This window comes from Ceratotherium simum, chromosome 17 (assembly GCF_057802395.1).
Source record: "Ceratotherium simum simum isolate JZ-2026a chromosome 17, ASM5780239v1, whole genome shotgun sequence".
NCBI lineage: Eukaryota > Metazoa > Chordata > Mammalia > Perissodactyla > Rhinocerotidae > Ceratotherium > Ceratotherium simum.
In genome coordinates this window covers 103616-131605 of record NC_141916.1, presented here as the reverse complement: position 1 = coordinate 131605, position 27990 = coordinate 103616, and the positions used below count along the sequence as shown (strand labels likewise).

The 27990-nt window shown below is 39.4% G+C and overlaps 1 protein-coding gene across 3 annotated transcripts; it reads left to right on the top strand.

The window, feature by feature from the left end:
- The first annotated feature begins 94 nt into the window (after positions 1 to 94).
- On the top strand, positions 95 to 27990 carry TMEM19 (transmembrane protein 19). 3 transcript variants are annotated; one of them, XM_087442021.1, is made up of 7 exons: positions 95 to 521; positions 2272 to 2385; positions 14103 to 14255; positions 14641 to 14895; positions 15774 to 15983; positions 17766 to 17812; positions 17990 to 27990. In XM_087442021.1, the coding sequence occupies exons 1-7, from the start codon at positions 392 to 394 to the stop codon at positions 17999 to 18001; spliced, it is 921 nt and encodes a 306-aa protein (XP_087298147.1). In that variant the 5' UTR covers positions 95 to 391; the 3' UTR covers positions 18002 to 27990. The 3 variants fall into 3 exon arrangements, with proteins under 3 accessions (XP_087298147.1, XP_087298145.1, XP_087298146.1); XM_087442019.1 differs by having other exon boundaries at positions 96 to 521; positions 17766 to 27990; XM_087442020.1 differs by having other exon boundaries at positions 98 to 521; positions 14103 to 14240; positions 17766 to 27990.

Below are 27990 nucleotides of genomic sequence, written 5' to 3'. Positions count from 1 at the left end.
CGGGCCGGGACTGGGCCCGGACTCCGCGCGGCGCATGCGTGCGGGAGGGGCTGCGCTCGGGGCGACCGGCCTGGACTGGGTCTGGGCTGCGGGCGGCGCAGGCGGGCGGAGACGCGGGGCGTGCTGCGCTGAGGTCTTGTGGTCTGGCCTTGGACTCCGGGTCTGGACTCGGGCGCTGTCCCCGCGTGGCCGCCTGCGCTTCCCCGTCCCGCCCGCGGGTCGAGCCGCGCGGCGGCGCGTCTCCGGAGCCCGAGCCGGTGTGTTCTCTCGGTCGGTGAAGATGTTGGCACTTGTGTTCGCGTGTGAAGGCGGGTTTTGCTGGCGACTTCAGTGACGCTTTTTCTCAGAAATGCTGTAGGTGTTTTCCGCAGACGCTCGTATCCTCATTTCCATGACAGATCCTGACGGCAGCACGTGCGAAGAGTATATGAAGATGATCGCCAATATAGTCGTTCTGAGCCTGGTCATCTGCATTTCTTTGGCTTTCTGGGTTATGTCTATGACTGCAAGCACCTATTATGGTAAGTGGGAATGTTCTAACTTGTTTTCCTATAATTTGACCGGTGGAATTTAAAAGTATGCCACTGTGAAGTCAAAAACTTGCATCTCTGAGTGGTTATGAACTGAACTTCCACAGCCCGAATTTAATTTACTGACATGAAAATATGAACAGTACCGTAAACGTTTTAAAGCCTTTAATAAATGCTGCTTGTGAAAATACTAGTTATACCTATTTCAAAATTGATTACATCTGTCTTGGTGAGAAATCAGTGAAACAGTTTTGTAAAGCCATTCCAGTGAAGAATGAGAATATTAATAAGAATATTAGTAACGTAGTTGATCAGTTTCATGTGTCCTGTAAAAATAAAAGATGGTATGATGTTTACATTGGGAGACTTGGAGGATTTGTCTGCTGTTTGATCACTTCAAAAGAACAAATTCCCTTTAAAGTCTGAAGCCACTTTACATAAATATAATCTGGACTCAAATCTTTAAGGTTTTGAAGCTGCCTTAAGAGCATCAGTATGCCTTTTCAGAAACTTCCTTGGGACCCCATAAAAACAGCATACAGTTCAGTTAAGAGGAAAAAGTGAAAAGTGGAGTGAGAAAGTGGACTCTTATAAATGGTTATATCAGAAGTGATTGCCTTTTCAGACTTGAGTCCTTTTGGAAAGAGACATGTGAATAATTGGATAGGTGTTCTCCAGGGTGCAGAAGCTTTTGGGGCTGTTCATTCATAATGATTCACAGTGGGGGATGAGAGTTTGGGGAAGACGCGTGTGGGAGGAGAAGAGTCTCCTTAATGGCAGTATTAACTATGACTTGAACTAAATAGAATAAACCAGGATTTGTAAATTGAAGTGTCCTCCTTGGGCCAAGCACCTGGTGCAAATGAGTGAAGCTGTCCAGGGCTTTGCATATTAAGCACTTGGGAATAGTTTTCACTTTCAGAAATAGGATTTTCCCATTTTCTGTTGAACATTTGGCCCTCTTTGTCTTTCATTTTCCCGTTTTTGATAGAAATGTGGGTGCAAGCAATAGTTCACACTTTACTGTAATCACTCAGCCTTGGTCTTGAGTCTTTCAGGAATGGCAGGGACTTTAAACAGGAAAGCCATGACCTGTCAGAAGGAGGCAGCCCCTCACCTGGGGTCAGTTCTGCCATGTGGACCTGAACTTCCAGTTTTTAAAAAAGAAGCCAAGAATCTGGATTTTTATACGAAATCTCTTGATGTTTAAATATTGACTCAAATTGTTTGAAAACATTATGCCAGCCAAACAAAACATCTGTGAGCTAGATGCAACCTTTGGAAAAATCAGTTGCTAATCATTGAATCCTGAGGTGTGTAGCCTGTGAGATTACTTTTTTTAAAAAAACCTCTCTGAAAGGCAGAGAGAGGAATAATGGGATCCTGTTAAGAAAGGAGTTTGCTCTGTGCAGTTGTTGAGATTTAATACGTGCCTCCTTTCCAAAAAAATGAGGAACCAGGGATTCATTTCAAATCTCCAAATATGTGTGAAATACCCATTATTATTAGTAGTTGTAAATCGTTCTCAAAACTTGGACAGGACTTATTTGATCATTCCCCAGTAGGATTGTTTCTGTGAAAATATACAAGTCTCAACACAAATATTTCACTTTGGTGACTTCATCCCAGTTTCTCTACTTATGACACTATTTTAATCCAGAATGCAGTTATCAAAGCTTACAGCCAAAACTAACTTGTGCAGACCTTACATGATTTGTGCTCTACCTTTATAATTTTTCAGGTAACTTGCAGCCTGTTTCTCCTTGGCGTTGGCTGTTTTCTGTTGTTGTTCCTGTTTTGATCGTCTCTAATGGCTTTAAAAAGAAAAGTCTAGATCACAGTGGGGCTTTAGGAGGTATGTTTTTCTTTTGAATGTTTAATCATGTAATAAGTGCTTATGTAATTTAAACTCATGTTTTCTAAATTCTGAATATATGAGACTGTAAATTACAATGTTATATATTTTAGACAGTGATAAAGTTATGTATTCTTCCACATTCCAGTTGTCAAAATTTCAGATACTAGCATACCCTTTTAGTGTAATGTACAAATTTAACTTTGTAATTGGTGCCAAGTAGATTGACAGGCTAGACTTTTGAGGGCCTTGATTATTCTGCTCCTTAATTGGGTTAAGTTACCTGCTAGCAGAGACATGGGAGCTCTCCTCCTGGGTGTAAAATGGAGGAACCTGTGGAAGGATAGCTCTTGGACGTTGCTATTAGTAGCCACAAGCAGAGCAGTCCAACTGAGTGTTCTACATTTATTTTCAGAACTGAGTTAGGGACAGGCCATTTATTCTTTTAGCAAGTATTTATTGAGCACTTACTGTGTGCCACTCTTCTAGAAACTGGGGATATAGCTGTGAACAGGACAGGTTTTAGTTCTTACGGAACTTTTATTCTTTATGACAGTTATGTAATAAGTAAACAAGTAAAATACATAAAAATTTTCATATAATGATAAAGTTTATGAGAAAAATTGAAGATAATAAAGCATGTATGTTGGGGGATGTGGGCATTCTTCTGTAGATAGGGTCAGGTATAATAACCCTTTTCTCTAAGGAGGTAGCTTTGAACTGGAACCTGAAGAAGCCAGCAGTGAGAAGATCTGAGAAGAGCATGTCCTGGCTGACAGAAGAACAAGTGCACAGGCCCTGACACACACAAGCCTGGCTCATTCAGGAGGGAGAATAAGGCTCATTTGACTGTAAAGTAGTAAGAAAAGGAAAAGTAGTGAGAGATGAAATGGAAGAAACAGGGAAGGGCCAGGTGATGTGGGGGCTTGTGGGGCACAGTAAAGATGTTATTTCAAACCGGGTAGAGTGACATGATCCAATTGGACACGGGGCCTTTCATATCCTACCTATGTTATGAGCCCCAAGACATGAGGATTCCCCACAAATACTTCCTGTAGGATGAGCTCTCTACAGGATGAGGATTGTTTTGAACAGTCAGGTCTTTTTTTTTTTTTTTTTTTAATAATTTTATTTATTTATTTTTTCCCCCCAAGCCCCAGTAGATAGTTGTATGTCATAGCTGCACATCTTTCTAGTTGCTGTATGTGGGACGCGGTGTGGCCGGAGAAGCGGTGCGTCGGTGCGTGCCCGGGATCCAAACCCGGGTCGCCAGCAGCGAAGCGTGCGCACTTAACTGCTAAGCCACGGGGCCAGCCCATCGAACAGTCAGGTCTTGAAGCCACCTACTCCACCTTCAGAATGCTGCTGATCACTAGTCTCTAATGCACCATAAACACACTCTGCCCCTCTGTATTCGCATACAGCAGATGTTTCTCATAAAGTTTTATACACGAGAGATAGCACGATGGATAAAGGAATAAGCGCGAGAATCAGGCGGGATGAGTCTGGATATAGTTATGGCTTTGAGAGAGTCACTTCTCTATGCCTCAGTTTTCTCTTCAGAGAAATGGGTTTTTAATATCTCACCTAGAGAAGGATATACCATGAAGCTAATGAAGCTTAAACTTAATGGTAGCTCACTTGTAGTGGTACCTTCTAAGGCCCTGGGAAGAGCCCTAGCAATGTGCTCTCCTGGTCCTATGGTTTTGTAAATTTTACAAAGGTAAATGGTATTTTTATATTCTTTTTTTCTTTAAAGAGGGCCTCCAAATTTATAAGCTTCAGGCCCCACGAAATGAGTGAAACCCCTGATTTCATTCTTAGGGTTGTAGTAAGGATTAAATGAGATAATCACCATAAAGTTATTAGTTCAGTGCTTAGACTCATAGCCAACATTTATTGCTGCTTATCATTAGGCACAGTTCTTCAGAATCATGCTGATTTTCTTTCTTCATAATGGAGAAACATTGTTCAAGTTCTGTTAAGAGATTTTTTTCCTTTCTATGGGGTAGTTGAGAATTATAGTTAACTGACATATTGACATTTTTATGTGAGTTTTGTCTTACCATATAATCAATAAGTATTAGGAATGGTTATGTTTTATTTATTTAGCAAATGCTTGTGTTGTGCATACTGTGTACCAGGCACTACTACTAGCACTTTGGAAGTATTAACTCATTTATTGCAAATAATTTGAACAATCTCTGCTTGAATATAGTAACATAGAGTTATGCTTTGCTAAAAATGTCCTTTCTCGGGTAGCTTTGCCTTTGTTAAAATTGTTCTTGACCTGTAGCAAGAAGCATCAAGTCCCTCCTGAAGTCTGTCTTCCTGTGGCTTCCATGTTGTGTGCGGTCCTGGTCTCCTCTTTTCTGATCTCTCCTTTGGTTTCTTTCCTGCTGTCATTTCCTTTCCTGCCTTATAGCCCTGGGGCCTCTCTTCCTTTCCTGTGTAGCTTGATTTAGAAATAGAAGATAGATGTTTGAACTGTAACACTGCCACCTGCCAACTCCATGAACTTTGCCACGTCGCCTAAATCCTCAGACCCTCACATTCTTCATCTTTCATGAAATGGGTCCTTATGGGCTTATTGGTGAGGCTCAGATAAGAGAACGTGTGGGACAACATGTTTTGTTAAACCGTAAAGCGTTCACTGTTAGTGATTCTCTTCTTTCCACTCTGTTACACACCCCCTGAAGACAGAGTGTATCTTCTGCTTCCGTGTGCCTGCTTCTTTGCATGGTGCTGCACGCGTTATAGATGCTTAGGAGGTATCTGTAGGTTAATTTTAAAACCTCTGCTCTTTTCCTAATTGTTTCATTGTGTGGAATGTTGGTATCTTTTTTGTCTGGAGTTTTTTTCCTTAAGGACAAAAAACTGTAATGCTGATTCAAAGTGTATCAGTACTTGGGATACTGCCCTCGAGTGTGGTTGCAAGTTAGAACTTTCCCATCTGTAAAATAAGAGGGAATAATAGTACCTCTAGCACTGACTTATCTTGAGGAGTCATCCACGTAAATGCTTGTTTAGCACAGTACCTGGCATGCATCGTAAGTATGTTATAGATGTTAGTTATTGTTTTCCTTCCGCTACTGCTATTCACAGTTATAGGAATGTTACTGAAGTTTGCCATATCATGCCTTTAGCGTGCTTGGGATTGAGAAGTTTGAGAACTTCCTTAGGATCTGAGTGTTAGGGTCCTACATGACACAGGAACGCATGCCTCGGTGTTGATAGAACAGGGGAGGAGTTGAGACAGTGCTTAAGGTGGACACTGAAGTGGAGGGCTCTGGTTTCCCTGAGAGAAAGTATTTCTAGAATAAGGAGAGGATCGCATGAGGGCATATGTGGGAAAGTGCTGGTAAACTGTAAAGCACTGTGCAGGTAATTTGTCCCAAGGAATTGCTGTCTAGTCTAGTTATTCACTGTGTTCCTTTGAACATGTCACTTTGTCTTCAGTCTTTTGATTTGACAAGTTTTAATTTAATTTCACTTGCCAAGACTGTTAGGCTTAGTGGTTTGCCATTTTTTCATTCATTCATTCATCAAATATTTAGTGAGCCAGGTACTGTTCTTGGCACTTAGGATTTAGTAGTGAATAAAATGGATAAAAATCCCACTGTCAGAGAGTTTACATTTCTGTCTCAGGGGAGACAGATGATCAATAAGATGGGTTTGAGGCATTTAATGCCCAGAAGGAGTTGCTGTTAAGTGTAATGGAAGTGCACAGCAAATGGGGTGTTGTCAGGAAAGGCAAGGGGTTGTGCTCTGTGTGGTATCACAGGGTGGCCTTACCTCTTTTTGGTCACCATGGTTCAGGTCTGATATTCAGTCTTTCTGAAATAGAAACCTCATTCTGTCGGGTACCCAGAGTTGATCAGAGCCAAGAAAACTGGTTTATGCTGCTCATAGTCACGAAGCACTGATGTATGAGCCAGAATGCAACTTTGTTACTCTGATAAAATATAGAACCACCAGGCAGACTGGAATACAAGCATCATTGTTCAGGCATGCCCTATTCTTGTAGTCAGGCTGCTGAGAAGTCAGATTATAATCAGAAGGTTGCTTTGGTGAGATGCAGTCAGTGATACGGATCTACAGGTCAGAGTCCCGTCCCTTGTACAGGTGTTTGATGAGTCTGCCGACCTCTGGTTCTTTTGGCCTTTGTATTCTATATTTTGGGCTAACCAGCCTTCTCTTAGTTCCTGCAGTCTTTCTCTAGGCAAATTACGTATGATACAAGTGATTAGATTTGAGTTTGTTAAATTATAAGGTTCCAGTTCTGCCTTTTCCTTTTCTGACTCCCAGAGGTTATACCCAGGTCACTTTGGTTGCAATTTTGGGTGTAACTCTATTCCCACTGTTACCGCCCAACGTGGGGCCTTCTGCACGCCGCAAGACATGCCAACAGTCAAGAGGCAAGGTGGTAGGAGAAGAAGGACTTTTTTATTACAGCTTGCTAGCAGGAGGGAAGATGGCTGACTCATGTCCAAAAGAACCATCTTAAGGGGGCATGAAATCTTGCAGCAGTTATATAGGCCATTGTGTTATTGGGGAGGGGGTTAGGAATGTTGACCTTCTGGTGTTACAGACTGGGAGTGCCACACCAGATCTTTCACTTTTCACTGATGATGGCTATCAGCATAGACTCTCTGTTCAGGGGTCATCACATTCCTAAGGAACTCAAAAAAGCGAAGTTATCATCTTATCGCAGCTAGGAGCTACATGCACAAGCAGGGGTCGTAAAATCTACAGAGCAGTTAGATGTCCTGGAGGGTGCATATCCAGCTGGGTTAGTTTGTCAGAGGTCATTCAAAGTTCAATTCAAACAATAGGGTTTTAGGGCCGGCCCCGTGGCTTGGTGGTTAAGTGAGCGCGCTCCACTGCTGGCGACCCGAGTTCGGATCCCGGGCTCCCACCGGCGCGCTGCTTCTCCGGCCATGCTGAGGCCGCGTCCTACATACAGCAACTAGAAGGATGTGCAGCTATGACACACAACTATCTACTGGGGCTTTGGGGGGAAAAAATAAATAAATAAAATCTTTAAAAAAAAAAAAAAAAAAAAAAAAACAAACAATAGGGTTTTTCTTTTCTACAATATGGCTTCCCTTATGTCAACCTTGTCTTGAGCCCGTATCACCACTATCAGAGAAATTTGTAGACAGTGTTGTTTTATTTCTCCAGATGAAGGTATAGAATTCACCTGTTTTAAACTCAGAAGTCAGCCATAATCCTTGAGTCTTCAAGTGCTTTGGGAGCACCCCATTGTTATGCATATTAACTTCTTGTCAATGACTGAGATTCAGAGGAGGGTTGGGGAGGTGGAATAGACAGGAAATGGAGACAGCAGTTACTAATCTAAAAGTTCAGACTTAGCTGGGAGTTGCCCAAAGTTCCAAGATATTTTTAGACTACATGAAAGAAATCATTCCTTTAAAGCCTTCAGTTTATTTCCTCATTCTGCGCCTGTCATCAACATGAACATTGATCACTTCATGTAGTATTTTAAGGTGGTTGAAGTAAAAAGAATGTAGATGACTTTTTTTTGTTTTGTTTTGAGGAAGATTTGCCCTGAGCTAACATCTGTTGCCAGTCGTCTTCTTTTTTTTGCTTGAGGAAGATTAGCCCTGAGCTAACATCTTTGCTAATCTTCCTCTATTTTATGTGTGGGTCACCATCACAGCATGGCTGACGAGTGGTGTAGGTCTGTGCCCAGGATCTGAACCTGCAAACCCGGGCCACTGAAGTGGAGCACATGAACTTAACCATAGGCCACGGGGCCGGCCCCCTGTAGATGACTTTCGTAGCATTTCATTGTAGGGTTTTTTTGGGCCATCTTACTTTAGGTTTGTTTAAGGACAGTAGACCAAATTGTTAACAGTGACTATCCCTGAAGAAGGGCTGAGAGTGGTGGGGATGAGGAGAGACTCTGACTTTTAGTTTATACCCTCCAATAGTCATGTACTACTTTTGTAACATTTTAAAAACCAAGTGAAAAAACTTAAAGATTAGGTAACAATATTCATCATTATTGTTAAAATAATAATACATAATTACAAAAGTAATGTCATTATTGAGATTTTGCCACTGCAACTGCTGTTACTACTGTGAAAAAAACAAATTCAACCAAATAAATTTGAAGATCTAATTGCTTTATTCAACAATTCATGAATCAGGCAGCATCCCATCTAGCAAGTAGAAAGGAGCCCCAAGAAGCTGTACAAAATGAAAGCTTTTTACAGGCAGAAGGAGGCGGGGCGAGGAAAGAGTGGATTGTTTTGGGCAAGGTCACCCTTTGGGAGAAGGCGGGGTCTGTCAGGCAGATGACCTCATTAGAGCTGACCAGGTAGTTTCAGATTGACTGGTTAAAGGTTACATTCCTGGGAGAGACTGAGACTCCGATTAGGTTAGGTATTAAGTCTTGGTTTCCTGACATGGGGCTGACTTACCACAGGTGACTCTGTTTTGGGCCTGTGGTTTCTTTCTTTCTTTTTTTTAATGCTACCAGTGATATTAGTTAATATTTAGTAAAAGGGCTTCCTACATGCTGGGTAATATAATAAGCATATTATAAAAGTTATCTTGTTTAACTTTTCACAGCAAGCCAATAAGGTAGTAATTATTGTTATTCTCATCTCACTGATAAAAAAATTGAGGCTTAAGGTTAGGTACCTTCTCCTGGTAATGCAGAGGGAAGTGGAGGAGCCGAGGTTTGAACTCCAGACTATTCAGCTTTATTAGTACTTTATACAGTTTACCCCATTTCTTGCACTTTGAATTAAAATGTACTAAACTTAAGTAAATGCCAATAATTGAGTATCTCTGGATGGATCAATCAATAAATGTCTCAGCAGTTGTGGTTCTTGAACCTTGAGCTACCAATAGAAAGAGTTACTACAGAAATAGGAACCTGGTCTGTGTTCTATTATTTAATAAAATAATATTTAATACTTATTTAGTAAATAAATATTAACTTATTTAACGTTTATTTAATATCTATTGTTACTTAATAGAATTTTGTTTAATGTGTTATTTAATAAAAATTTTCGTAAAGCAAACCTGAATATATTTATCTTAAGAGTTACGGAGAACAGAAATTGTGAACCATAGAGTTAGTCAGGGATGGAAGAGTTTGTAGTTAAAAATACAAACGGGTAGGGCCGGCCCCGTGGCTTAGCGGTTAAGTGCGCGCGCTCCGCTACTGGCAGCCCGGGTTCAGATCCCGGGCGCGCACCGACGCACTGCTTCTCCGTCCATGCTGAGGCCGCGTCCCACATACAGCAACTAGAAGGATGTGCAACTATGACGTAGAACTATCTGCTGGGGCTTTGGGGAAAAAAAAGAGGAGGAGGATTGGCAATAGATGTTAGCTCAGAGCCGGTCTTCCTCAGCAAAATGAGGAGGATTAGTGTGGATGTTAGCTCAGGGCTGATCTTCCTCACAAAAAAAAAAAAAATACAAACGGGTAGCCTAGACACGGCACAGAAAATAACAGTGCTTGCTGTGGTTATCACATCCTGGGAAACTGGTTCCCAACTCTGCAGGGCCAGAACTTGGATTTTCGTTCAACCCCCAAACTGGAAGTTGAGACTCAAGTTTAGACTTGAAGCAGTCAGACTCGTGTGAGACCAATTTATAAAGCAGAATATAAATTCCTCGGGTGCCACTTATCTGAGCACTCAATGGCAGATTAGCACATTCTCTCCCTGAAAGAAGGACTATAAAATTAATATCAAAAGTGTGCTTGAAAGTTCAAAAGAACATGTAGAGACTGCTACATAGGGAAGAAGTGGAAAATAAGAAAACATGCATATATCTGCTTATCTTTATGAAAAGAAAAACGGGAATGATAAACCAGAAAACGAGTTCGTTACCTTCAAAGAATGGAGGGAGAGGAAAATATGGAGGGAGGGGCAGAAGGAACTAGAGGAAGCCACACTTTGCTGAGTGTACTTTTTTGTATGTTTGACTTTTGAAAGATGCCAGTATTCTACATGTTTAAGAAATAAATTAGTAAAGATGAGAAGGGGGGAAATCTAAAACTGAAAGCAAACTAAAGCAGATGAACTCAATTGTATTTTAAATTAATACTGTAAGCACACTGAAGGGAAAAAAGAAAAGAAGTCACTTATGAACACAGTGTTTAACTGTATTCCTTCAGTCTTGGGTCAGGGTTAGGTGTGATCTTGTGATTTCTAAAACGTTTGGTGTCTGTGTATATATGTGTGTATGTATACATGTGTGTATATTTGTATGTCTGTGTGTGTTTACTTGCCCTGTAGCAGTGAGCACACTGTGAGCCTAGATCTTGACCTCTGATATCCATTTCCCACTACAATGAACCAGATTCCTCAGAGAAATGGCTGCTTCCGGGACAGGGGCAAAGTAGGTTCGGGATGAGCCTAGAGCATCTTTTTATGACAGAAAGAGGAAATGCTTAAAAAATAAAAATGATGGGATCATGTCGCATGGGCCCAGTGGCAGGCTTGTCCCTGTCTGAGGTTGGGGGAGGCTGCTCCAGCCCTGTTTTGGTTACTGTCTGCCTGGCGTTTCTTTTTCAGTCCTTTCACTTTCAGCCCATCTGTGTCTTTGGATCTAAAGCAAGTCTCTTGCAGACAGCATGTAGTTGGGTCATGTGTTTTATCCACTCTGCCAATCACTCTTTTGATTGGAGCCTTTAATCCATTTACATTTAAAGTAGTTACTAATAAGGAGGGACTTCTGTCATTGTGCTCTTTGTTTTCTATATGCCTTATAATTTTTTTGTCCTTCATTTCTTGCATTACTTTTGTGTGTAATTTTTTGTAGTGAAATGTTTTAATTCCTTTCTCTTTTCCTTTTGTGTATATTCTATAGCTATTTTATTGTGGCAACCACGAGAATTACGTTTAACATCCTAAAGCTATAACACTCTAATTTGAATTTTTGCCAGCATAATATCAATAACATATAAAAACTCTTGTCTTAATTTCTTCCTCACTTTTGAAAAATAGTTTGGCTGGATATAGGATTCTTGGTTGACAGTTTTTTTTCTTTTAGTACTTTGAATATATCAGCCCAGTGCCTTCTGGCCTTCTAGCCTCCGAACTTTGTGGTAGGAAATCTTGTGACAGTCTTGTAGAGGATCCCTTGTATGTGACGAGTTGCTTACCTCTTGCTGCTTTCAAGATTCTCTCTTTGTCTTTGAATAGTTTGATTATAATGTGTCTCAGTGTGGGTCTCTCTGAATTCATTCTACTTGGAGTTGAGCTTCTTGCATGTTTATATTCATGTCTTTCATCAAACTGGGGAAGTTTTCAGCCATTATTTCTTCAAATAATCTCTCTGCCCCTTCTTCCTCTCTCTTCCGAGATGCCCACATGTGTGTGTTGGTCCGCTTGATGGTCCCACAGGTCCCTCAGACTCTCTACTTTTCTTTAGTCTTTTTCCTTTCTCTTCTTCCGACTCAATAATTTCCATCTTCCTGTCTTTGAGTTCACTGATTCTTTCTTCTGCTGGTCACATGTGCCTTTGAATCTCTAGTGAAGTTTTCATTTCAGTTATTGCACTTTTCAGCTCCAATATTTCTTGATGGTTTCTTTCAGGTTTCTATCTCTTTATTGATGTTTCCATATCATTCATACATTGTTTTCTTGACTTTCTCCAAGTCTTCCTTTAGTTCTTTGAGCATCTTTAAGGCAGTTGTTTTACAGTCTTTGTTTAGTAGATCCACCATTTGGCCTTTCTCAGTCACAGTCTCTGTTGATTTATTTTTTTCCTTTGAATGGGCCATACTTTCCCATTTGTATGCTTTATGATATTTTTGTTGATAATTGGACATTTAAATCTAATAATGTGGTAACTCTGGAAATCAGAATGTTCTCTGTCCCTGGGATTTGCTTGTTTTTGTTTTTGATTGTTGCAGACTGTCTCTGTGCCAGGGATCAGCGTGAGGTATAAATTTAGGGTCTTCATGGTCTTTTCTGAGCCTGCACCTTTCTCTGGGTATGTGTGGTGACTTTCTAATTCCCCCTGTATATGCCATTGCTTTTGAAGGTCCCTAGTCTTTAATGTCTGGCTCCCCAAAGGAGGAAAAACAGAAAAATAAAGTGGGGTTGGTGCCAGCCCTCTACATCCTCTGGAAGTCACTTAAGCCAGACGGGGAGGGGCTTGCAACAGTGTGGGGTGGAGGAGTGCAGCAGTGACTGACAGCCTCTGTGTCTCTACCTCCTTGATCAGAAGCAGTAGTCAGTGATCCAAACACAAATCCTGGTATTTGGAAGACAATTCCCTATTGCCTGCCCTGGCTTCCACAAGCTATGTGCAAGCTGCTCCTGCACTGCCTGCCATGGGTCTGGGGGTGGTGGATGGGTAGCTGCTCCCCAGCTAAGAGCTGAAATGGACCAAAATTAGTTGTGGTTTCTCTCCCAAGTCTTCCCCTGGAAGCTACAAGCCCTCAGCAGACTCCCGAGTTGCAAAACAATTTATCAGGCAGATTCTGCCAGTGCATGTTTTCCAGGTGGGAGACAGACTCCTGGTGCTTCCTATTCTTCCGTCTTCCCAGAATCCTCTCTCTAATTCATTTTTGTAGGATTAACTAACCATTGTAACAGAAATGAGAGTACTTGGCTACCTTGACTACCAGGTTTTACTCACAAGAACATTCTCAAATTTTGTGACAAAAGGCCTTTAAGGATTATCTCGGTGATTCTAAAAGCCAATTCCAACATATGTTTGCACTTTCCCTATAGAATTACCTAGAGAGAAGCTTTGTAACTTCTTACTTACCCAACGCACAGCACGTTCCTTAAGTCCCAAGCATGTTTGACTGATTTAGCAGTTGATTTCAGTGGCCTCCTTCCGTATTGCTGTGATATCAGGAGGGCATCTTTCCTTCCCTTTCTTCTCTTCTGTGTCACGAAATGTAAGCTTCCCTCTTGTTTGTTTTCCTGATTGAACTATAGGTTTTACAAGCTTTCCTTGAAATTGATCACTCATGGAAAAATGATGTCCCCTTTCTTCTTTGTTTGCCCAGACAAAAGAAACAAAGAAAAAAGTCTAAAAACCTAAAATCATATTCACAGAACATACACCATTTTTAGTTCCACAGGAAATCCAGGATTATTTTTCATAGATTTACATAGGAAAACTTAGCTAGGAAACTGTATCTTCTCACATAGTTTGTGAGGCTCAACAAGAGAGCATGTGAACGTTCTTTGAAAAGCATAAAAACCTTGTCTTTTTTGAATCTTCTCTATAAAGCAGGAAAAAAATTCCAAGCTGTGAGGGGGGAATGTAAAAAATAGAAGCCTGAAAGACTTTATAGTCTTACCTACCTGAGAGAAACAGGGGAATTTGGAAATTCTTCAGACTAGCCATCTAACCAAATACTATATATCATATATATACTACAAATTGTTTAATAATAACAAAGTCAGTAGTATTCATTGTATTCTGCAACTTGATTATAAAAAGTGTCTAAAATAACATCTTACATTCATATAGCATAGTTTGTTTTAAAGGAGGTCAAAGTATGGTAAAAAATACATCTCAAGTTAATCTAACCAACTTTCAGTTTACTGTATGGTAATATCTTAGTTGTTAAAAGTGTAAGTGTATTGGAAATGTACGTTTCAGATTATAAAGTAAAAATAACTGAAAAAAATCTCCTTTTTTCGCAGCATTAATGTGTAATGTATAACTAAGTATGGCTCTGTGTATGTGTGTGTTTCTTTCAGGGCTAGTGGTTGGCTTTATCCTGACCATTGCAAATTTCAGCTTTTTTACCTCTTTGCTGATGTTTTTCCTTTCTTCTTCAAAACTCACTAAATGGAAGGGAGAAACAAAGAAACGTCTAGATTCAGAATATAAGGAAGGTAAATATAAGGAAGGTAAAATGAATTATGTTTTAACATTACTTAAAATAGTAACCTTTATTTCATCCTAACATATCATAAGCTTTTAATCAGAACATGTTTAGACTGTTGAGAGAGATAAATTTTATATGAGAATGACTTTAAGTAGTAGCCTAATTTAGTTTATCCTTACTACACCACAATGCCAAGTAACAGCAGAATTTTTGAAGCACTGAAATTTATCATTAAGTATTCTAAAGCAATATAGAATGTGGGCACAGGTACCATCTCACTTTTAGTCATTTTTAAAATTATAATTTTTCTTTTCTTAAACTTTAAAATACAAGTTCCTGTAAGTACATGATTTTCCTTCTGAGAAGAAAACCTGTCTTGTCCCTTTCGTGTGCTTGTTTGTTTCTAGGCGGGCAGAGGAATTGGGTTCAGGTGTTCTGTAACGGAGCTGTGCCTACAGAGCTGGCCCTGCTGTACATGATAGAAAATGGCCCCGGGGAAATCCCGATCGATTTTTCCAAGCGGTACACTGCTTCATGGATGTGTTTGTCTCTCTTGGCTGCACTGGCCTGCTCTGCTGGAGACACATGGGCTTCAGAAGTTGGCACCGTTTTGAGTAAAAGCCCACCAAGGCTGATAACAACCTGGGAGAAGGTTCCGGTTGGTGAGTCTTTATTGAAGTTTCTTTAAAAAACAAAAATGAACAAAAACCCCTTGATTTATTGTGTTTTTTATTTAAGAGTCTTTTTAAGAATTTTAGTTAGTCATCTTAATTGAAAAATTGCTGCAGGCTCTTAAATTGGTGATAATAAATAATATTTTCAGGAAATGTTAGCAAATTCTAGGTAAGCAGTACAGAAGAGTAGAGATTGACCCACAGTCGCATCAGTGGGAAGGGAAAAGGAAGGAAACAGGAGAGTATTTCCTGAGGGCCCGTTAGTGTTGAGTGCTTTGGCGGCTGTCTCGGTCCCTGTTATCGTTGTTGTCAATAGCGAGTGCTCTTTTTGTCTGTATCATCATCTCCTCCTCCTCCTCCTTTTTCTTCTCCTCCTTCCTCTCCTTCTTCTTTCTTTCTTCCTTCTCTTCATCATTATCATTATTGTTGTCATCATAATGGCTAATGTATTTGAGTACCTACTATGTGCAAAGCAGTGTTGGAACTGCTCTACGTGGATTACCATTTAGTACTCTTAATAATCATGTCAATTGGCTCTTTTATTGTTTCCGTCTTACAAACAAGGAAACTAAAGCATTGAGAAGTTAGGTAACTTCACCACAGTAACGTAGCTTGGAAGTGGCAGAACTAAGTTTGAAACCATACAGTCTGGCTCCACTAAATCATCCACATCACTGCTTAGAATGTCAGCAGTTGCTGAGGAGAGAAGACTGTTTTCTAAGTCGGCTGTGGTCGTTGGATTGCATCAGAAAGAACCTTTCTGTGTATTAGTCTTGATTAGATAGGTACCAGAATTTTTTGCTTTTCTTGACTTTATGTGTTTGCTGATTGTTAACCAAATGATTTTATCCATGTTTCTTCTTCAGGGACCAACGGAGGGGTTACAGTGGTGGGCCTTGCCTCCAGTCTCCTTGGTGGTACCTTTGTGGGCATCGCATACTTCCTCACACAGCTGGTTTTTGTTAATGATTTAGACATTTCTGCTCCCCAGTGGCCAATTATTTTATTTGGGGGTCTGGCTGGATTACTAGGATCAATTGTGGACTCATATTTAGGAGCTACAATGCAGTTTTCTGGTAAGAACATTACCTTATTATTTTTAAAGGTATAATTATAAGGCAACTTACTGGTGTGTTAAAGAAATGGAAAAGAGGGCCGGCCCCATGGCGTAGCAGTTAAGTGCACACACTCCGCTGCTGGTGGCCCGGGTCCGGATCTCGGGTGCACACCGATGCACCACTTGTCAAGCCATGCTGTGGCGGTGTCCCACATAAAGTAGAGGAAGATTGGCACGGATGTTAGCTCAGGGCCAGTCTTCCTCAGCAAAAAGAGGAAGATTGGTGTGGATGTTAGCTCAGGGTTGATCTTCCTTACAAAAAAAAAAAAAAGAAAGAAATGGAAAAGACAGGGCCGGCCCTGTGGCTCAGCGGTTGAGTGCACGTGCTCCGCTGCTGGCGGCCAGAGTTCGGATCCCGGGCGCGCACCGATGTACCGCTTCTCCGGCCATGCTGAGGCCGCGTCCCACATACAGCAACTAGAACGATGTGCAGCTATGACGTACAACTATCTACTGGGGCTTTGGGGGGGAAAATAAATAAATAAATAAAATCTTTAAAAAAAAAAAGAAATGGAAAAGAAAAAAAAAAAAGATGTGACAATGAAAACAATCCCAAAGACACAGGTTGTTGGACCAGGAATGATAGGGCAAAGTCTCTTCTACAATTTTCATTTTCTTATGCTTTTGTGTTAAATTAATTGAAAGGAGGAGTCCTGTGGGGCAATGAGCAGAAGCTGTGTAGGGAGGGTAAGGCAGTACAGGAAGCAGGTGCTTCTACGTATGGGGCTTCACCTAGTCCCAGGAAAGCGGAACATCTGGGATCAGAGCATTATAATGCCCCTCCTTCTGTTTGTTTTCAAAGTCCATTTGAGAAATAAGTATTCTACTGTTCTGACGATACACAAATGACCTCTTTTCTGCTGTGACGTCGTGTTTGCTGTCCTCTCCAGGATATTGGGAGAGCTGGTTTCCCCGGGTTTCCTGTGCTTTGCCTCTGGGCCTCTCCTGTCACGTCAGTGTACTGGCGTGTTCTGTTGGGTGTGTGTTTGCTCCACACTCTAACCGACCGTGTTTTCTCCTCTGATTCATAATGAAGAGGCTGGCCTCTGGAGGAAGGTTCCCTGGGACCCTCCTCCCAGTTCTCTTTATGCCCCAAAATAATCTCCTGCCCTTCCGTTCTCCACCCCCGCAGTCAGAATGTTTGTTCTCTCAGCTTCCTCAGTCTCATCAAGATGCTCAGGGGGAAGCAGTCTGATTTTAATTGACACCACACACCACACACCACACAAACATTACACGTTTTTTAAAGAGCTTAGGTTTTATTCTACACTGGGCTCTAACTGGCGAAGTTTCTGATCATATTGAGTGGGTTGAAAAAAAATGGGCTGTGGGGCAAATTCACTCAGTATATCTTTGTGCCAGCACTTTGTGGGGTCCTGGGTATCCATCATGGAGGCCACAGGCGTGATCCCTACTCTCAGGGGCCTCAGATTGGTCTTAGAGGGGAACCACTGGCAAGGCAGGCCCAGGCTCCCGGTTGCATGCCATCTCTGCTTTTCATGTTCTCCCTTCTACTTCCAAAGAGACTCCAGCAGTGTTGAGAGACCAGTACTGGGGTGTGCTGAAATCCATTTATTCAAAGTGGTCTTTTGTAATCCACAATTCCATAGCTCTCACCATATAGATTATCTACTAAAGTCATTTTACAAGTGGCTGAGAATCTTTCAAAATTATCCCCTTTGGAGGAGAAGAGCTAGTTTGTTCTTTTTTTAAATCAAGTCCTTTGAATTTTCTTCTCCAGGTTTGGATGAAATTACTGGCATGGTGGTCAACAGCCCAGCGAGTGAGGTGAAGTACATAGCAGGGAGACCCATTCTCGATAACAATGCTGTGAATCTGTTTTCTTCTGTTCTTACTGCCCTCCTGCTCCCAACAGCTGCTTGGGGGTTTTGGCCCAGGGAGTGAACTTTATTTCATTTACAAAGGTTGAAACTGTGGTAAGTTCAGCTAAATTTGCAATTCCAGGTTTCATCCTAAGAAGAATAATAATGACAGTGGAAATGCTGGCTCCTTCCATGGTCCATTGTGATGGAATTCCACATTTTTCCTATCAACTCCTTGTAATAGCTATCATCTTCCTCGTGAAAGACAAGAGTACATAGAACTTATCCATATTTTTCTTCGCTCAGTGGAGCTTCCTGAGCAGTGAAGCTAAAATGTCCATGTATATTGCTAAAAGTTGAACTGAAAGATCCTACTTGGTAGATAAAAATTTTGTTTTGTTTGTTTAAACCAGTATAGGAACTAAAAGTGATAAAATTTTTTAAAGTGGTTCTCAATAGTGGTGGAGAAATGCCACTGTGCCAAATGTTCTGTCTGTTGTAAGTGGTTCAAACTGGTGTGTGTGGAAGCCTGAGTAAGTGTGGTGTCCTGGACTTCTCCCATTACTTGCTGTTTACGATGGTGAAAAGTGTGGAGTTTGGTTCCTGGGGAGCTGTGAGGCCTCCTTCCTCAGGGTTAGTGATAGAAAAAAAGTAAATGTCTTGTTCATATGACCATTTAGAATGTGTGAAAAAATTATTTTTAAGTAAAAGCAAAAGAGATTTATCTTGTATTTAAAATATGTGCACCTTACTATATATTTCAGGTGATCTCAGCAGAAATTATCTCTAATATTTTTTTATGTATTTTCTAGCTTTCTTTGAAATTTGTATAGGAATCTGGTTTACATTGGCATCTTGAACAGTTAGAGTCACTGGAAGAATACTTTTTGTTTGCTCTCCTAGAATTTGCTGGAAGGTGCTGTGATTCTCCATCCTGTCCCTTCTGTGTTGTGCTCTCCTGCACGTTACAGCCTCAACTGCAGTGCATCCTACTTCTCAGTGGTGTCTTCATGGTGGCTCACTGTCTGCTAAAGGAATGTGGTGTGGTGTGGATTTTTTTTTTCTGAAAGTATTTTGAAATACTTCTCATATGATTTCCATACCTTTCTCCCGTGTCCCTTTTGCGTTCTTAGAGAAATGGGGAGGAGATTCCGTGAATAAGTCACTATCAGAGTGGATAAAGCTTAGAATTCTTTATAGGTGACCCTACTACAGGGATGATCTAGAACTGACTTGGTTCAGGAAGAATTAAAAAACAGTTGACACCCTTAATCCTTAAGCCAAGCAATTCAGTGAGTGTCAGCCATTGGTTTGCAACATTGGGTATATGTTGGAATCACCTGAGCGTCTTTTTTTTTTTTTTTTTTTTTGTGAGGAAGATCAGCCCTGAGCTAACATCTGTGCTAATCCTCCTCTTTTTGCTGAGGAAGACCGGCTCTGAGCTAACATCTATTGCCAATCCTCCTCCTTTTTTTTTCCCCAAAGCCACAGTAGACAGTTGTATGTCATAGTTGCACATCCTTCTAGTTGGTGTATGTGGGACGCAGCCTCAGCATGGCCGGAGAAGCGGTGCCTCTCTGCGCGCCCGGGATCCAAACCCGGGCCACCAGTAGTGGAGCGTGTGCACTTAACCGCTAAGCCACAGGGCCGGCCCAATCACCTGCGCGTCTTTAAAAAAATACTTGTATCTGGGCTTCACCCCCAAAGATTCTGATTTACCTGGTCTGGGGTACAGCTTGGGTATTAGGACTTTTTAAAGCTCTGGCTACCCCTTAGAATCATGTAGGGACTTTTAAAAAGTACTATTGCCAAGGTCCCTCTCTAGACCAAGTAAATCAGAATGTCTGAAGGTGAGGCCCATACATGGTTATTTTTAGAAGCTCTCTGGGAGATTCTAATGTTTAAACAGGTTGAGAACTACTATGTAAGCATATCCTAAAGCACTATACCTAAAAGAAATTTCAGAAGAGTGGGACTTTTGATTTCTGTGCAGACAACCATTAACAGCAGTGCTGTATGCTGTCTTTATGGATGAATAGCTTCTGGTAATTATAAAATGTCTCATAGCTGCATCACTTACCAGATCATTCCTGCGTCAATCTTTCGTGCAGCCTGTTTATTCCTGCAGCTGTTCTAACATACCTGTTTTCTCTTTTCCTGGAGATTCATCCTCTTGACATACTGTGGGACAAAAATATTTATTGAAACCATCTTGGGGTTTAGTAGAATCACCGTATCATTAATAGTTTGGGGAAATACTGCTTCACAACAATCCTTTATTTGAAAACCTAGGGCTAGTTGTGTTTTGGAATCAAAATTTTTCAGATTTTAGAAAAGTGATAGGGTACATACAAAATATTTTACTTAGAACTCTCAAAAGAGTCTAGGGCAGCACTCATTATCCAAATAGACTATAAAGACCCTCAGAACAGGTCAGGTCAGGTTTTGTCACCAAACTTAGGAGAAACTTTCTGTTTTCAGAGCTTTTGTGGGTATGAGAATTATAGATAAGGATTATGGCTCTTTTTTAAAATTTTAGATGTATTTTACTGTAACATCCTTTATAATTGGATATTTAACTAGTTCTGCCTATTCTTCCTCTTTATTGAGTGAGCAGTTGATATAAAAAAACTTTTCATGGAAAGAGCTCCATGGAACAGTATAGTGAAACAATATGTTCTGCCTACCTAGGCAGCCTCAAGGTGTATGTACTATTTCTTGTCATACTGTTACACAGTAGAGCAAGGTGTACGTGGCTCAGGGCAGCTCCTGAGGGGGACCTGAAGACTTCAAGGAGTGGCACTTGGAGACTCATCAGATGGAGCCACCAGGAGAACAATGAAGTGATACAACATTCTTGGCTTGTCTTATTACTTGGGTTTTCTGTTTCTCAGCCAAGGTGCATATATCTCTCTTGTTTCTAGCTGCTATATATATATAGATATATATATGTTGGATGCTGGCTTCAGAAATGCCAACCCCTCCCAGTTCGATACAGACCTAGTGTGGAGGAAAATCGTGTGAGGTGAGGTATTGTGAACTTAGCTGCGTGCCTGCAGGGGCACAGTGGGTATACTGTGCCTGAGCATCTGATGTTCCTGCCATTACAGTGAGAAAAAACTACTTAGCCACCAAATCCCAGGTGAATTGTGTGTGCTTTAAAGATGAAAACTCAATTATGCAGCTTAATTATTTTAATCGCCTAATGGAGTATCTGTTGCTATAACTCCAAATGGTCCTGAACATTTAAAAAATATATAGGTGTTGAATGTATGTTTGTTAAATTTTTTTTACTCTAATCACTGTTTCCTTTAAGAGTCACTGAAAGTTGATAATCAGGAATATAATTCTGGAGAAAAATCAAAAGTAGGAAAATCAGCTTGGCTACCTGAATTTCTGAGGACTGTGATGATTCCAACATTTCTCAATCATGTGAGTCAATAGTGATGGTTTTGAGCTAATGAGTCAGGAAATGATTGTAGGAGTGAGGGTGAGGCCATGTTGGCAGACAAGGCTCCTGAAGGTATTTTCCCTGCCAAGATTAGACATGTTAATTCTCTTTCATTTATCATAACCACCTCCTTCAAAATTTATGCATGTGGCAACTCTTTTTTTATGTTTGGATTTTTTTCTTTTTATTAATGTTTAATTACTTAATACACCGAATCTATTCTTCTTTTTAAAAAATTAGAACCTTAGAGATAAAGCTAAAATACTCTTTTGCCTCCACTACCCCCTCAACAAACCTAGCCCCCGTCCACCTTCCCCAAAATAACTACTGCTAGAAATTTGAGATATTTTCTACATAATATTTGTTTTGGGTGTATTTTAGCACTCATTCTTCTTAATGAATGAAATTTTGTTATAATTAGTACCATCATTTTACTGCTTCAAGTCAGGTGTTTACATCCAAGAAAAACCTATTTAGAAAAAAAGATTAGAAGGATGTATACCTAAATATTAATGTGATATCTGGTAACATTACAGATGATTTTTATTTTTGTTGAAATAATTTTAAGTTTATGGTATATGAATTATATCTCAATAAAGCTGCTACTACAAATACATATGCAAAAATAATTTTAAGTACTTTTCTAAAAAGTTTGCAATCAAATGTGTTTCCTCTACAAATCAAAAAGGGCTCAAAGTAAACAAAATAATCTGGGAATTACCCCTCTTCCCCATCTACCTCTCCCCATCATTATTTTAAATGGTATTCCTTCTCTTTGTAAACTACCTTATTAGCAATGAATTAACAGAGTAAAATGGGGTTTTAGTATAACATAATGAAAAGTAACAGTGGATGCTCAAAGGAATCTTTTGATACTCTCAATTTTGGATTGTTGCAAAAAATAATGTAAGTATCACATATCTTCATACCTATGTAGTATATTTTGTTTGAAACTGGATTTTTTGCAAATTTTTCAAAATCTTCATATTTGCATTTGGAATTGTGCGTGCAAGCACTTAATTGCATCACAAAATTCTCAACACGTCGTCATAGAATTCTAGAGCAAAGAACCTTAAGGAATCTTCTCAGCCCATTGCCCACACTTGAAGCTGAAAATACATGGACCATCTGCTATGAGTGAGTGTAATCTTTCAAACATGCTTTAATGCCTTCTTTACGTACACTGTCCTTTCTGTGTGGAACTCCTTTGCCCTCTACCCCCTTACTGATCCTTCGAAAACCAGCTCAGTGGCACTTCCTCTGAGAAGCTTTTCAGCTGAATTAGTTATCCCCATACACATTCTACACTTGAACTATAGTAGTTATCACATAGTGAACATTTATTGACTTAATACCCTCAGTGTGTTAATACTTAACCTTTTTCTTCCAACTACCAGTTCTCCCTATTGTTAAGACCTAGCAAGTGTGGAAAGGCTCTAAACGTTTCTTTTGGACTAAATATGGTTTTAAAGTCCATTTGTGGGACCAGAATAATAAGGATTCTATTATTTCCTCTTGATCTCATCAAGCTACAATTTTTAAGTGGTGATACCATATGGGATTACCAGGGAATAAACCCATTAGGAACTGGGTGCTGTACATACAGGTCCCCACATTTCTGTGGTGGCCATCTGTGTAGTGTTGCATGCAATAACTCAATTACAGTTCTAATAAAATTTGATCCTAAAGTTGGTCTTTATAATGGACCAACAAGATATTATTGACCAAGATTAATTCCTCAGATTTTTCCCATAAAGTGGTACACTAAATTGTGTCCAAACACTGACCATTCATGTGCTTCCTTAGTGATTAACAAGCAGCTTCTCTTTCTCTTTTTTACATACCCTGTAACCTGGCATATGTAGAAATAGATATTGAAATAATTTTTTTCCTCTATTTTTAAAGTAATAAATTCATTACATAAAATTTAGAAAAAATTTAGAAAAGAGTGTAAAATTTTAAAAAGATGCTTAATTCTACTAGTTGGAGACCAGAGACAAACACAGTTGATATATTAGTGTGTTGTTTTTTACGTAGTTAGGATCATACTGTATTTAGAATTTTACAGTCTGCCCTTGTCGCTTAACACTATGGTGTAAGCATTTTCTCTTGCCATGAACAATTATCTGAATGCATTTCTAATGACTGGGCAGTATTCCAGCTTAGAGGTCACCGTACTTTAATTTCTTATTTGGGGGTTTTCATTTTTTTCCCAAATGAGATAATAAAATCGCACAGTGATGACTGCTTTGTGGAAAAGTCTTTGATTACTTTGTAGAATTATTGAGTCAAAGCCTATTGATGAGCACTGCCTAATTGCTCTTTGGAAGATCTTAACAGTTTCTAGAAGCACTGCCAGTGTATGAGTGGTGATCATGCTGCAGCCCCAGCGGCACTGAGTGTCATTACTTCCTTAATCTGTGCCATTTAGGTTTAAAAATGGCGTGTCATTATTTTAATTTATGAGAAATGAATCTTAAAGGAGGACATAGAAAACTACATTGTCTGTGTAGTCTTCTGGAGGGAAAGCATTTTGGAATAATAATAGTAGTTTACTCTGTGCCGGGTCCTATTTTAAACCTTTTGCAGATGTTGACTCATTTAACTCTCACAACAACCCTACGAGGTAGGTACGTTATTCATTTTTGTACCAATAAGGAGACTGAGCTCGAAAAGGGGAAATGATAAATCCGGGATGATAGACCTTAAGATTAACTAAAGATAGAAGAAAATAGTAGAGTTTGAGGAACTATTATTTGTGTTGTGATATCCAAGTTACAGCTTGTGAAGAGAGGTTTTCCAAAAAAAGAAAGTGTGGCAGGTAGTTGTGCTGACTGGAGCAGCAGGAGAGCTGAGCTGTTGCCGGTCAGCAGTCTCGCTAATTGCTCTCTGACTGAAGTTTCTGTTTTTTCTAAAGCGATTTGCAACAGGTTTAAAAAACTTCCAAATTTGAGGTTTGTGAATTTAAAGTTACATGGAAATAACCTTAGTATTCAGCAGTGGATGAGTGGATAAAGAAAATGTGGCATATACATACAGTGAAATATTACTCAGCAATAAAAAAGAAAGAAATCCTGCCATTTGCAACAACATGGAATGACTTGGAGGGCATTAGGCTAAGTGAAATAAGTGAAACAGAAAGACAAATAGAATATGATCTTACTTATATGTGGAATCTATAAAAAACAAACTCCTAGAAACAGAGAGTAGAATGGTGGTTGCCAGGGACAGAAGTGTGGGGATAGTGGGGAGATGTTCATCAAAGGGTGAAAATTTCCTGTTATAAAATGAGTAAGTTCTGGGGATCTGACATACAGCATGGTGAATATAGCTAATAATACTGTACTATATAGTTGAAAGTTGCTAAAAGTAAAAAATGTTATTAACACCCAAAAAAATTGTAGTTTGTGTGAGGTGATGAGTATGTTCGCTGACTTTAATGTGGTAATTGTTTTGCAGTATATACATGTATCAAATCACATTGCATATCTAAAATTTACACGATTTTACATGTCAGTTTTGCCTCAGTATAACTGGGAACAAACAAGAAAAGTGTTTATCATTGTGACTTAGTATTAATATGGCTGACTTTCATGAAATGTCTCATTATGATGAGCTGTGATACACTGTGATATTTTCTAATCTACTCTAGTTTGTAAAATGCTGGTTTCCTTTCTCTAAATTTATTTCACTTCTCATTCATTAATGCCATTAGAAAACATTTTTTTAATTGTAATTCATGCCCATCATTTTAGCTGAAGTTGACTCTGTGTCCCAACAGTAGGAGACAGAGAGGAAAACGTGACGGCTCTGTTTTCCGTGGGTGAGAGAAACGTAGTTCCAAGGTTCATGTCGTAGTCCAATTTCCCAGTGTGACCACCGTGGATGGTTTCAATCCCACACCCTCTGAATTTGGTGGGACATGGTAAGCCACCTTCTCCTGCAGTCTCAGGCCCTTATGACAAGGACTAGGCGTTAAATATTTAACCATATTCTGTTCTGATTTCTGCTCTGCCAAAGTAAGAGTCACCTTCTTTCTACAACTTAACTGTTTCCCTTCTGTCCTCCATTAAGTGGTGGTTTTTTATTCTAGTTAACTAGGCACTTTCTGTTGTATGGTGAGTGGTCATGGATCATCAACCCCTCAAGCACAGGTTTCTGCTGCTTCCTAAAATTTTCAAATCTGATATTGTTCTTTCTGCCTGAAGGTTTTTTCTCAGCGTGTGGCTTTCTCCGTCTCCTTCTTCAGGCTTTTGCCTGAAGGCCAAGTCCAGTGGAGCCAAAACTCTGGTTAGAGTTTGAATGTTCTCTCTCTGAAACCGAACAAGATTTCATCTACTCTTTATCAGTTACCCTTAAAACCGAATATATCTTCTCTCCCTTTTTTCTGTTTGTTTTCACAAGAAAGTTGTTTGGAATATTCGGTCATTCATTTGACATTTTTCCCTATCGACCATATTGTTTGGCCCTCAATTCATCATTGAATATATTTATTTATTGTCACTTTGAGTCTCCAAGATAAATGTTAGATTTAGTATGTTCAAGTGTTTCATCCAAAGTCTCTGGTAGTTACAGCACCTGTACAAAAATCTGGAACTCTTTCATATGATATTAACAAATTATTCCTATTTTGTTATATGTCATAATGGTGTTATTGTTTTTTTCTCTTCAGCCATTAGAAATAGGTACTAAAGTTCCTACAAACTGAATGACATGGTATCTTATATTTTCTTTAAGATAGCATCAGATAAATGTAATTGATCCTTGAGAATAGAAGGCAAAATAATGAGAATTGCAGAAGACTTGTGATGGTTACTTCTGATGGCTGTTATTATATAATTATCCTTGCTTCTCTGAGGTTTTAAATTTCCATAATATCTTAAATAAATAATTTAGGAATTTTCGTGAAAACTCTTGTGCACAGCACATTAGGCCTATTGCATGATAAAAGTGGCAAACATCTCGCATAATGGATTTTGAGGTTCAGTATTGGATTTGGGTGTTACAATTGGTTTTGAAGAAGTGATGACAGGGCAGTTCTGGAGTTGAGAAGATACTGTTCTTAAAGTCCTTGCAACATAAAGATTATTGACATAATCTTTATGTAAGTTTGTTTCTCTGAGTTACACTTGATAAATAATATTCTTAACACTGTGATGACACCACTGCATGTTCCCAACAATCTGAGTCAGAGCAGTCTTCTATAAATTACTGTTATTTACTTCACTTTTCTGGCCTGGTACAACTAACCAGTCTCTGCCCATTTTTCTTCTGTGTATGTAACCACTCTAAACATCTTCATGTTCCGTCCTTCTCCTTGTCCTTCCCCTTCCTTTGATACTCCTTGAAATGGATAAGAAATGAATTTGTTTTTCAGTTAGTAACTTGAGTTTCTGAAAGTCAGAAAAAACTGTATAATTTTTGACATATTTATTTTTTAAATGCTTTATTGGAATACAATTTATATAACATAGTAATATGTTTCAGGTATAAAATTCCAAGTTCTTAGTGTATTTACAAAGAGTTATATAACCATAATCACAATCTAATGTTAGAATATTTCTGTCACTGCAGAGGAAAGTTCATTCCATTTACATTCAATCTCCATCTCCATTATGACCCCAGCTCCAGATAACTGTTAATCCAATTTTTGTGTCTATGTGAGCCTTTTGTGGAAATTTCTTATGAGTAGCATCAAATGATAGGGTCTTTTGGGTATGATTTCTCTCACTAGCTTAATAATTTTAGGTCCATTCCAGTTGTACAATGCATCATTACTTCATGCCTTTTCATTGGTGAATAGTATTCTATTGTATGGATATACACATGGTATTTTTTCTTCCACTAGTTGATGAGTATTTAGGGTGTATCTATTTTGGGCAGTTGTATATAGTTTTGCTATAAGTATTCACATATGAGTCTTTGGCCATAGATTTTTTTTTTTTTTTTTTTTTTTTTTGCTGTATACCTGAGAGTGCAATTTCTGAGTTGTATGGTAACTCCATGTATAACATTTTAAAGAAATGCCATTTTTTTTTACGAAGTGGCTGCAAGATTTTTACATTCCTACCTGCAATGTATGAGGTTTCCATATTCTCCACACCTTTGTCAACACTTGTTATTGTCAACCTATATGCCCGTTGATGGATGAATGGATAAAGAAAATATGATCTATCTAGCTATCTAAATGGAATATTATTCAGACACAAAAAATAAAGAAATCTTTCCATTTTGACAGCATGGGTGAACCTGGAGGACATCATGCTAAGTGAAATAAGCCAGATATAGAAAGACAAGTGTATGTTCTTACTTATGTATCAGATCTTAAAAATTAGAACTCAGAAAAGCTGAGAGGAAAGGGGAGGTTGCAAGGAGCTGGGGTTGTGTGAAATGGGGAGAAGTTGGTCAATGGGGACAACTTTTTAGCTTTAAGATGAATAAGTTCTGGGGAATTTAATGTACAGCATGGTGGCTATAGTTAATAATACTGTATTATGTACTTTAAATTTGCTGAGAGTAGATTTTACATCTCTCACCTTATCATACACAAAAAAGGTGATTGTGAGGTAATAGATGTTAATTAGCTTGATAGTGGTAATCATTTTGCAGTGTATATGTATACCAAACCATCACATTGTCCACCTTAAATATATACAGTTTTTGTCCATACCTCAATAAAGCTGAAAAAATTC

Excerpts from the sequence above, each read along its gene's own strand:
- TMEM19 (XM_087442019.1), top strand. The coding sequence starts at position 392 with ATGACAGATCCTGACGGCAGCACGTGCGAAGAGTATATGAAGATGATC. Across the intron at positions 14,896-15,773 it reads CTGGGAGAAGGTTCCGGTTG|GGACCAACGGAGGGGTTACA; the intron begins GTGAGTCTTTAT and ends TTTCTTCTTCAG. Across the intron at positions 15,984-17,765 it reads AGCTACAATGCAGTTTTCTG|GTTTGGATGAAATTACTGGC; the intron begins GTAAGAACATTA and ends TTTCTTCTCCAG.